This window comes from Oryza brachyantha, chromosome 3 (assembly GCF_000231095.2).
Source record: "Oryza brachyantha chromosome 3, ObraRS2, whole genome shotgun sequence".
Classification (NCBI taxonomy): Eukaryota; Viridiplantae; Streptophyta; class Magnoliopsida; order Poales; family Poaceae; genus Oryza; species Oryza brachyantha.
The window spans coordinates 7225838-7236841 of record NC_023165.2 but is presented as its reverse complement, the minus strand read 5'-3'; the positions used below and the strand labels follow the sequence as shown (position 1 = coordinate 7236841).

At 42.8% G+C, this 11004-nt stretch overlaps 2 protein-coding genes across 3 annotated transcripts; both read right to left on the bottom strand.

Moving 5' to 3' along the window:
• Positions 1–871: 871 nt before the first annotated feature.
• LOC102719365 (dnaJ homolog subfamily C member 8) lies at positions 872–5270 on the bottom strand. Its single transcript, XM_006649719.2, has 9 exons — positions 5087–5270; positions 4533–4623; positions 4393–4453; positions 3810–3887; positions 3594–3667; positions 2576–2689; positions 2390–2497; positions 1364–1402; positions 872–1293 (listed from the first exon to the last, which is right to left on the bottom strand). Exons 1-9 carry the CDS (start codon positions 5173–5175, stop codon positions 1207–1209), a joined length of 741 nt encoding a protein of 246 aa, XP_006649782.1. The 5' UTR covers positions 5176–5270; the 3' UTR covers positions 872–1206.
• Positions 5271–8641: 3371 nt separating this feature from the next.
• On the bottom strand, positions 8642–10717 carry LOC102719088 (probable phospholipase A2 homolog 2). Of its 2 annotated transcripts, none has more exons than XM_015834998.2 (4): positions 10386–10717; positions 10259–10304; positions 9807–9932; positions 8642–9296 (listed from the first exon to the last, which is right to left on the bottom strand). In XM_015834998.2, the coding sequence occupies exons 1-4, from the start codon at positions 10626–10628 to the stop codon at positions 9118–9120; spliced, it is 594 nt and encodes a 197-aa protein (XP_015690484.1). In that variant the 5' UTR covers positions 10629–10717; the 3' UTR covers positions 8642–9117. The 2 variants fall into 2 exon arrangements, with proteins under 2 accessions (XP_015690484.1, XP_006649781.2); XM_006649718.3 differs by having other exon boundaries at positions 10416–10716.
• Positions 10718–11004: the final 287 nt, after the last annotated feature.

Here is an 11004-nt window from a genome sequence, read left to right as displayed (position 1 = left end):
CAGTAGTCTAAAATCAATTCAAAGAAGAAGAGTCGCCACCTTCTCCATTTGTTGTCATTAGAATTGCATCTCGCGGCCTCGCCAGGTTAAAGCTATGAGCCTCCTATACACAAATTGAATAATTCAAAACACATACGTGTATCCTCTGTGCCTTGCGGCATAAGAGATTATTTGGTTTAGAGAAATTTCAATACATAAAAACAAACAAAAATGCACGTATATATCAATTCACAGAATTTTTCTAAGAAGTTTAAGTTTATGACAAATTTCTTATGTTTCTCTTTACAACTTGCAGAATAGAAAGTTTTACTTTGCTTTTCCTATAATTCATTTCTACCAAGTGAATGACATTCATAAGAATTAATTCTTCGAAATCTAAATTATTTGTTTTTTTTCGCCAAACCAAAAAAGCCCTAACTATGCTCGCACCTCCCACCCTTGTCACACTCGCAAAGGCAAACTCAGTGTAATTCGTTCTCCAAGAAAACCATTCTTTTTTTCTCTCCAAACCGAACTATAGCCCTACCTATCCTCACCTCCCACCGTTCTCACACCTGTAAAGACAAACTTGGCATAATTTGGTCTTCAAGAAAATCGAGAATATCCAACCCGCCAAAAGCAATGCAACATGCATGTATAGCTGAATGTTTGAGGTGCCAACATGTTGGGGAAACAAAGAACTTCGTAAGCACACGAGACTCTGAGCTGAAGAACCGTGGCCTCTAAATCTGAATAAGTGAATGACAGTAATATACAGCAATCTCTGACTAGAAAATGTGGAAGAATTGTGGGGGACTGTAACGGAATGGCAGCATACAATGTGTTCTTAGAAAAGCATAAAATCAATAAGAGTATTTTAACTATGGCATCATGAAGACAAATTGATTTCACTTTACATTAGATAGTTGAACATGGATCTCAGTTAGGGGGCGTTTCAGCATTCACTTCGATGAGATTCTTTTTCAACATTTTCCAGGGAGGTGTTCTATCCAAGAGGTACAGTAATCCAATACAACTCTGTGCGGAGAACATTAAGCCATTCTGCTAACAAAGATGTGTTACGTTCCTCTGACTACATTGGGAACACAGAAGGCATAACCGAACCTTACAGCCTGCCAGGAGCTTTGCTAGAATTTAGCTTGGATCAGGTCATATGAAGAATGATTGCTGTATATGCTTTGGCTGCAGACGCGAACAGCACTACTCCTAAGCACGCTTCACCGGCCTCTGAACGTAAGATTTGTTTGGATCTTCAGTCTTAAGCTTTGGGGGTTTGATCTCACCTTTCCGTGCCTGTAAAATAGGTCAGTAAGTTACAGATTAATGCATGACAAGATACACTAACCCAAGTGCACTCTCTAACCTTCTTTCCTGTCTTCATGAAATCCCTCCAGCTAGAGACCTACAGGCACAAATGGATCATATTAGGCAGTACCCATGGCACATAATCAAACCTGACTAAGGTGTCATTTCTTACATTGTAAACTACTACCTCTTGTTCAGATTGTAAGACTTTCTAGCCTTGCCTAAATTATATATATGTCTAGATTCATTAGCATCTATATGAATCTAGACAAGGCTAGAAAGTCTTACATTGTGAAACGGAGGGAGTAGACACGATCAGAGAATATTGTACTGGATTTGGGTGATAGGGAATATAGTAAAGATCTACAAAATAAGCACTTAAAAAGTGAAAACCACTAATGCAACTCATGAATGGAGCCTCTGTGCTTTCATACATTTAAGCAAAGAGAGAAAAAAAATTGTCCATGTTATCCTGTGTGAACTGTATCAGATGGAATTGGAGTTCACCCGATTAACTCCCTCAAAGCTTCCTAAAGTTTTGAGTGAATCTCATGGTCAAGTCACTATGCAGAGCAAGGGGTAGAACACACTGATACAACAGTGAGGGAATGGCATTGTGAGACGAGCAAGATGAACTGGTGCCACGGAGCATGGAAGGCCTAACTATGCAGCAGCCAGCAGCTGCGTGGCAAGCAGGACACAGTCATCTCATGTGGGCGCCTGTAGGCAAGCACACAGATGGAAGGCCTATGCACACTGACATCTGTTTGTGAGGCCAATTATGACCATGGGCAGAGAGTAGTAGATAACCAGCCAGCATGGATGGCAGGGCTATCGAATAAGCTAAGTTCCCCCTTTTGTGAAACTCGGTTGGATTTTGAATCTTTTCATAGAACTTTGATTGATTTTTTTCAGGCACTGATTTTCTATCTTTTGGAGCAGAATATAAACCTCCATTTTGGAGGCTAAGTTTTATGTTAGAAATTAATTGAAGCAGTAAATACAAATCTGGAACACATTGAGACACAAAGCATCATAAGACTGCAAATAAGAATATCAAATTAAACAAAAATAGAAAACTTACTCGTTGGTCTCTGGTCTCTTCCCACTTTTCTTCATGCTCTCGCTTCCTCTTCCACATTTCTTTCGTTTCCTCCTCATCCTTCTTCAGTCTTCCTTCTTCCTCTGATATCTGTCAGAGCACATGGGCATAGCTCATGAAGACTGTGATAGTTGATGGTATTTGAAAATTTTAAAGCACTTTACTTACCCTCATCTGCATTTTCCTGCGTCGCCATTCTTTGTCTGTCAAAATTTCACGAACTTTAATTATTAACTGCTTCTGAAATTCTTCTGATCGTTCATACTGCTCTTCATATTTTCCCTACTCATAGGCAAACCAATCACTGGAAGCTCTCAATTTATCAACATGAATAAATTCAATAAGATGTTACGAATGACTTGCAAAACAGTCCTTTTGTCAAACATAGAATCACACATTGATATACATGTTGTGTACGAAAGGAAAACATCCAGTATCCAAGTTAGTATATTGCTGTTGAAATGCCAGCAGATAGCTCTTTCATGATACATATAAAGTGTTTTGTCTTTCTGAAAGTTTTTCGTTCTTTATATAGGTCTAAATTCCAATCGTAAGCATGTAATGACTCCTAAATGAATCTATTATTGAACGACAAACATGAAGGACAGAACTACAAAATTGTCAAAATTCCAGCAGATAGCTCTTTCATGATAAATATAAAGTGTTTTGTCTTTCTGAAAGTTTTTCGTTCTTTATATAGGTCTAAATTCCAATCGTAAGCATGTAATGACTCGTAAATGAATCTATTACTGAACGTGGTCAACGAACATGAAGGACAGAACTACAAAATTGTCGAAATTTCAGGAAACAGCCTTTTTGTCTAGGTGTGTATAGAAGTTTCTTTTCTATCCGGAATTTTTATCCATTAGTAAGAATGAAACCATGAACAGCCAAGCTCAAATAAAAATAAGCTTCAGCAGGAACACTAACAAGCAGTCAGCAGCCACCACAGTTGGCCATTGCTGTTTGCTGGTTAAGGAAATCACTGCAGAGTCTGGGTTTTAAACCTCAGACAGTTCACACTTTAGAGTTGGCCAAAACCAAATATGATTCAAATTACACCAATTAAGATCTAGTATATTATTTTCATATTGATATTTATCTGTAACATGGTACTCAGAATTACCCAAAAAAATAAAAAATAAAACAATTAATGTTCACACTGCCTCGCATGAAATTGTCATACCTCATCTACTTGGGACTTTATTTTTGATGCACTATCTTTCTTCAGCTCCTTTTTCCTCTTTGCCCGCAGCTCTTCTGAAATTTTCAACACATAAGATCATCAAATTTTGCTGTGCCATTCCCTTTATATTTCAGTGAACAAATTACTGAGCTCCTCAGATAGAGAGCACACTGTTAGTATAATACAAGAGTAATATATAAAAAAACAAAATTGCACCTTTTGCAGCAGTAACTTGATCAAGAATATATCCTCTCTCCTGTGGATCAAGGAGGAGCTGCTGTGCTTTTGCCAGAGCTGTGTATGAGTAGGTACCATCAATTAGATATAAACCATTAAATAAGTGAGAGAAGCAAAAAAGAAGTGGTTTAATAAGAGCAAAAAAGTGGCTAAGTTTAGTGGTGGAACTGACTACAGAAGTCAAACTCCTACAATAAGACATCATTTTCAAAAATATCTCTTACAGGAATATTAAGAACTAACTTCAGAGTAATCCTCAGCTATTGGCAAAGCCGACAAAACAAATGTATTAGTTTCCAGCAACAAAATAAAATCCTTCAGAGAGTGAGATCTGGCATGCAACTATGACACTCCCAGTCTTGATATGTAGAGTTAGGGGTTACCAGCTAATTTTGTTCATTGGCAGTCAAATTATTCTCTGATTCTTGTTTCAAAATGAAACCCAAATCTTGTCCTATAGCACCACAGTGCAATGCTTCCTCAATACATGTATGATAAGTTGATAACACATACTATTATCATCGCATATTGATATGCTATCGTTAATGGATAGTTTGCATACCTGCAAAAGCCTCTTGTGCTTTCGGATGCTTGCATTTATCAGGATGGACCAACAAGGACAACTACAGATGGTACAGAAAATCAACAATCAGATCTAAAAAAAGGATCGGAACAGAGGAATCCTTTGATATGATTCAATACCTTCCTATATTGCTTCTTCACCTCATCTGTTGATGAATCGAAAGACAATTTAAGATGCTCAAAAGGGTTTAACTTGAAACAGCCAAGAATCCTGTAAGTTGAAGTCTTGAGTTCAGATTCATATAGTATTTTTTTTCATCTGATAATATTCATGAGAAAACGCATTCATCAGAACACATACCGTCACCGTGCCGTCATCAAACAAATAAAAGTTTATTTTTTGCAACCCACTGATTTCCACAAAGGGAAACATGGAATCTAAGCTACAATCGACATCTATGAGCCACGGAAATCATAGTTCGAGCACGGCATACGGACAACTGATTATGGTGAGCGACAAGCCAATTCTACGACTCCAACCTAGGGTTCAAGTAGAACTAATTGGATCCCCCAACCCCCCACGAAAATTCAACACCAAGCTGCCGCTACATCTACTGCATCCCACGCTGGACAATTTTGGAGCAAACAGGGTGGCACCTCTAGGGATCTGAAGCTACGGACGCGAAAAGAGCTCGGGTGGGGATCGAAACCGTCCCGGGAGACGGGGCATGTACCTGAGCACTTCGTTGTCGCGTTCGGCCTCGCTGACCTCGGCGAGGAAGCTCTTGAGGAGCTGGTCCTCGTCGGCATCCGTCGACGCCATGGAGGGAGGACGAAAGGCGGCCGCGGCGGCTTCGGCCTTCGGGTGTAGGAGGCCGAGGACGACGAGACGAGAACGCGTCGCGTGGTGAGGCGCCGCGGAGGGGGGAGGAGGACCGAGGGCCGGAGGTGGGAGGGAGAGCCGGGAGTCGGTGACGGAATGGACGGTCCAGATTTCTTGTGCTCGGAAGATGCCAGAGCGCCGGGCCACCAGGCCACATGAACTGTCCAGCCCAGAGTGGTGAAGAGAACGTTTTGGATGGCCCAAAGTGTTGTAGTGCTGAGAAGAAAGAGGCCCAAATCATTTTCCAAAAGGCTTGGAACTCGGAAATCGGAATAAGTTTTGCTATCTTCTGGATAAGCCTGCTAAGAGCAAGTTCCATAGTATGACCGAGACCTAGCTTCAGATTGTCTACTGCAAACTTAATAACTAATTTATACGATAGTTACCTATAAACATTTACTACATAATTAGTATTCGCTCTCACCTATCATATATACATATATCTTAGAGTGTGTTGCAGCTGGCTATAAATCTATAGCACGCTGCTGTTCTCTTTCCTTTCTTGTACCCTTAAAATATATTTATAGTTGCCTTATAGTCTACTACTGTACATGCTCTAAGAGCGAGTACAATAGATGATGTAAGTGAGCTCCAAAAATTATCACATCATATTTATGCTTACGTGGAGGAAATAGGAAAGAAGAGAAGAAAAACGGACTACAGATTTACAGCCAGCTATAACACAAGTGCACTGTGCATATGAGAGATGGACCATGCATCAATGATATAGCATATGTTTGTGTGTAACTATTATATAAATTGGTTCTATGTTAGTCTTAATGACATGGAAAGATTTTAGAGTTGGTAGTTAGTTCTTCTATTGATCTTTCTCTGTACTTCAATCCAATCCAAATTTACTCTAATTTATATCTTCACAAGATAGTTCACCCAACCAACCCACGTAATTATTCTTTATTAGAACCTAACCCAACCAATTCAACTTTAACTTTAACCCGATTTACACCAAATTATTTGGCTAAAATGGGTCCAATCCATTCTAGTAAAATGGATGTAATCATTTAGCAGATATAAACTCAAACCTAAAATTTTCAAACTTATGGTCACACTATAAAATTTTATCAAATTTGACTGAAATTTGGCTAGATGATGTATTATGTATAGGAGCAACTTTGTGCAAATTTCGATCAAATTCTACATGTGAGTTCCATATTTATCTATTCTCTTATCCATTGGTAATCCAAATAAAGGATCCATCTATCCTCCACGGATCAAATCTATTTAGAACATAAAATCACATAACCAAATCTAGTCCATACCTACCTATTTGTCCTTTTAACCCAATTCAATCTAATCCGTTTAAAATAGTAATCTATTTGCACCAAACCAAAAACAATCCAAATTAAAAACCAGTTCATTTAATCAATTCTCGTTCAACTCATTAATTGGCCTACTTTTGAATGTCGAGCGGATGATGATACTCATGACACTGCATACGGTGCAACTAATTTCATATAAATTTGTTGTTTTAGACGACGATTATATACGATCTAAAGCCAACTTTTTTGCTAGTTGGAAGGAGGATGTGAAGGGTGTTGGTACAGGCCCCCATTACCCATTCGCCCGAATGTGTCTCGATGGCATGTTCTGGCAATATGCCTCGGTGGCATGTTATGACATTTTGTCTCGTTGGCATGTTGTAGTATTTTGCCTCTTTGGTATGTTGTAGTGTTTTGCCTCTTGGGCATGTTGTGACTTATTAGTGCGTACTTCTCAGAAGCATCTTCAGGCCAGGATAGTTGGATCTCTCAAAGGAAGGATTCGAACAAAGATGGATGAGGCTTGCTAAACAAGACATAATGAAGCTTGATAGGTGTAAGATCATAGTCATGATCTATATTTTGTGATGAACAATTGGTTTGTAAATTGATAGATTTAGTTTGGAAACAGTTACTGTGTTGCTGTGAGTGTGTGTGACTAATGTGGGTCAGGTTGCGATATATGTACCCGGAAGGGGTTGGTTTGTCTCTGTGTGTGCAGGTGACTTGAGGTCAACTGTGATCAATGACTGGTAAGGACCATGACTAGGTTCAGGGAAGAACTGAAGTCTGGATGGTCGGGATGCGGACCATGACTAAGTTCAGGGAGGAACCGAGGTCTGGATGGTCGGAATGCCATGTGACATGGTTGGAGTAGAGTCGTGATTCTCGGAGGTCAATATCGGTCACCGGCGGTGGGATCGTGACTAAGCTCAGGGAGGAGCTGAGGTCTGAATGATCAAGGATGCCGGGTGACGATGTTGAATATGAGATGGCACATGGTGGAGGAACACCGTGTGGGATGGAGTCGTAACGGGCTTCACATGTTGCATGTGTAAGCATCGAAAAAATCGCGAATTAAATCGGATCAAGATCGGATGAGAAAAGGCGAAAATGAGTTGGTCGGGCTACCGTAGCCGTGCGGGTTACTGTAGCGAAGCCGGATTACTATAGCACAATCGGATGACTGTAGCGCCGGTTCGGTTACTGTAGCGTGGAAGATAAAATCGGATTGCGGTTGGAGATAGTTTTGGAGAGACAAGTCTTACTACGATAAGTAGTCTGATTACTAGTCAGAGATAGATTTTGTTGATATAAATAGGTACCGAGGGGTATGCCCCCGGTGTGCTTTTTGGTGAGATTTAGTTGTTGATTCTAGATCGATAATTTTGATAGGAGTGTTGTTGGTACACTTTGTAAATACCAGTTGAAGCAATAAAGTTGAGAGCATTCAATCTACATATTCTGCTTTCATCTACCGGTATTTCTCTAGATCTTGACGATCTGATTGGTGGCACAGAAGCGGCGCGATCAAGTTAATCTCAGGAGCGGCGCAACTAGATTGGCGTCATAGGAGCGGCATAACCAGAGGTAATCCCAGGAGCGACGTAACCAGAGGTAATCTTTTATTTTCGCTAAAAGATTTTTGGTTTTTGGTTCAATCTACCATTCACCCTCCTCTGGAAGGTCTGTTTAACTCTGTTTCGACCCTACAATAGAAAGACTCCCAAGTATATTCCTACTAGATACCAGGGGACGAGCACTCGAGTGCATTCAAGTACCAAGGACAGCTAACATCGTGGTCCTCGGAACCTTAAGACTTTACTATCATACCTTTGAGCTCTATGTGTAACTGCTTATAGGCAATTTGGTAATTGTATAAGGGAAGATCTGGGACTATAAAAGCTCGTACCTCCATCTTGTAAAATCCAATGTTAATTGATGTGAATAGTGCTAAGGCATTTGATTATATTTCCATATGTGTAAATAGTATTTGATTTGATTACTTATTTGGGTCCATGACGTAAAGTCACAACAAAAGGGTGTTGCGGTGATTGCGATTATATACATAGCGCATGCAACAAAAACTAAACTGATGAATAAAAAAAACGCTTTCCTTTCACCGTTATCTGATGAATGATTAGTCCATTTTTTTACGAAACTGCTCTTGTCCTGAAATTATACACGAATAATCAAGACGTGCTAGCAGCACTTTACACTGCACAAAAGGTGAAAATAACAAGGCGGTCTACCAATAACCAACCATTTCCACTTAACAATGTCTTTTGTTTGGTAACATGTTCTGTCTCATTGACTGACAGAGCATAATGTTACTCCTCGTAACCAATGGCCAACGCCATTGCCGCACCAAGCGAGGTCCAATGCCTACGCCTACGAATCACAGGTGGTCCAACTGCCAACCAGGCGCGCGCATGCGGCGTTTTCGTTGCCGCACGCCCGCACCGCCCCGCCCCGGCACGGCCACCGGTTCGGACGCAGCCGCGCGGTTTTATTACCCCTAGCTTTTTTTTTTTCTCTTCTTTGTATCACACTCTATCACTGATTCACCGTACAGTCTGGACCATGTACGCGCGTACAAACGTGGCTATTGGCCATCGTCGCGCTTGTGGAGGATCTTGCCGGCGAGCACGGCCGTCTCGATGACCCCTCTGATGACGGACGCCGTCTGGCCGACGTTGCACCTGTTCCCCGGGAACGTCGGCCCGCTCACCCGGTCGATGCAGCGCAGCAGGTTCTCGTTGCACATCGTGTTCAGGTAGTCATCTGCGAAACCCAAAAAAATAGCCATAGAGTGAGCCCTGGCAAGTGTACACACCGAAAATCATCACATGGACACTTGGTGCTTCGCCGCCGGGGGGGTCAGCTTGGTGCGCGCGCACGAACGAACGAGTGCGTCAATGCAATAACGAGCTAGTGGCGCACGTCGGCGGCGGCTCATCTCAACACAGATCGAACGACATGTGGCTGTCTAGCTTTGCAGCGCCGGCGCCGTCGGCCAAACAACCGAGCCGGGCTGCAACCGGCCCGTGCGATTCCAATTGTCCAATCACTGGCGCTAGCACCGCCGGTGTCGAGACATGATTTGGTAGGTGCCGCGTCACCTCGGCAGCACTGGCATGAGGTTGAGGCCTCAGTCAAGGGAGACCTTTTGTCCCCCCCTTGCTGCAGTTTTGCTGGTGGCGGCCGGAGTCCGGAGACGTCCGGGTGAAGCGATCTCTCTTCTCGATCAGAAGAGGGTTTTAGAGATCAGGGTCGAGAGACAAAATACAGTACCATTGTGGGTGTCGACGCAGTGGTCGTGCACCATGCAGCAGGCGTCGAGCGCGTCGCAGGGCCTCTCACCGGGGCAGCCGCTGTAGAGGATCCCGCAGTACTTCCCATACCTCAGCAACGGTGCAACTGTCGGAGTACGGTTGCATCACGGACACCAGCAAAAGAGAGGGAAAAAATGGCAAAAAATAAAATGCGTGTCAGCTCCCTTTGCCGGCTGGAACGCCACTCAAGAATGCAGATCATGTTCAGGCGATTAACGATGAGACGAAGGATTCAAAGACAGGAAGAAACGTGTTAAATCTGCAGCGAATGCCTCGATAAGCAACGGCTGCTCTGTTTTTTACATTTCAGAAGCAGGGGAAGAGAAGCCCCAGAACTGAAAGATCTCTCTGCAAGCTCCTGTAGGCAGTGTCAGACTGTCAGATTACTAGTAGGAGGAGTGGCATACGTACTTGTGCAAAACTGGGACTCGCACGTCCGGCTACACCCCTGGTCCTTCTGCGAAAGCCAACACAAAGGCAAGACGTATATCGATCAACCGATCCATGAGTAGCAGCAAAAAAAAAAAAGAATTCAGACTTGGTCAGCTTGCTCCACGCCGGTTCTCACCGCCGGCGACGAGCCGCCCAGCAGGTCGCCAATGTTGAGCCCCTGCGACGCCGTCACCAGCAAGAGGAGAAGCAGCACAGAACACCGCGGAGAGAGCTCGAGGAAGAACCCCATCGCGGGGGTTCGCCTCGCCGCGAGCGCGCGTGTTGGATAGACGGAGCGGGTAGAGAGGGGGCAGAGCGCGGAAGTGATGATCTGCTGCTTCCAGAACATGGCACCGGCTGAGCTGATTATTTATAAGCTAAGCCACCCTAGCAACGACGACCGATGAAAAAGTACGAGCAATTGGTGAAGAGATATTATAGTATTTGTGTTGGTAAGAGCTGCGAAACTTGAGGTGGCGAAGCTCCGGATGTGTCTGTCCTACCAAGAGTCCAAGACATGCAGAACTCACTCTGATCAGATCACTGAGCCGTTTCCTATCCCTTGGGTGTGTGTGGACATGAGGTGGTTGGCTGGTTGTAGTTGCACTTGATAGATAATACTAGTAAGCCCTGTTTAATTCGCGAAAAGAAAATTTTTAGACGTTACCTTAGACGTTTGACCGGATATCGATTGGGATTTTCTGACACGGATGAAAAAAACGAGT

Bases quoted from the DNA above. Each gene is read 5' to 3' on its own strand.
- LOC102719088 (XM_015834998.2), bottom strand. From the start codon at position 10,628: ATGTTCTGGAAGCAGCAGATCATCACTTCCGCGCTCTGCCCCCTCTCT. The intron at 10,305-10,385 runs GTCTGAATTCTT...TGGCTTTCGCAG, and splicing joins GCGTGGAGCAAGCTGACCAA to AAGGACCAGGGGTGTAGCCG. The intron at 9,297-9,806 runs GTACTGTATTTT...TGGGTTTCGCAG, and splicing joins CTGCGTCGACACCCACAATG to ATGACTACCTGAACACGATG.
- LOC102719365 (XM_006649719.2), bottom strand. From the start codon at position 5,175: ATGGCGTCGACGGATGCCGACGAGGACCAGCTCCTCAAGAGCTTCCTC. The intron at 3,888-4,392 runs GTATGCAAACTA...ACTCATACACAG, and splicing joins AGCACAAGAGGCTTTTGCAG to CTCTGGCAAAAGCACAGCAG. The intron at 2,498-2,575 runs GTAAGTAAAGTG...GTGCTCTGACAG, and splicing joins GCAGGAAAATGCAGATGAGG to ATATCAGAGGAAGAAGGAAG.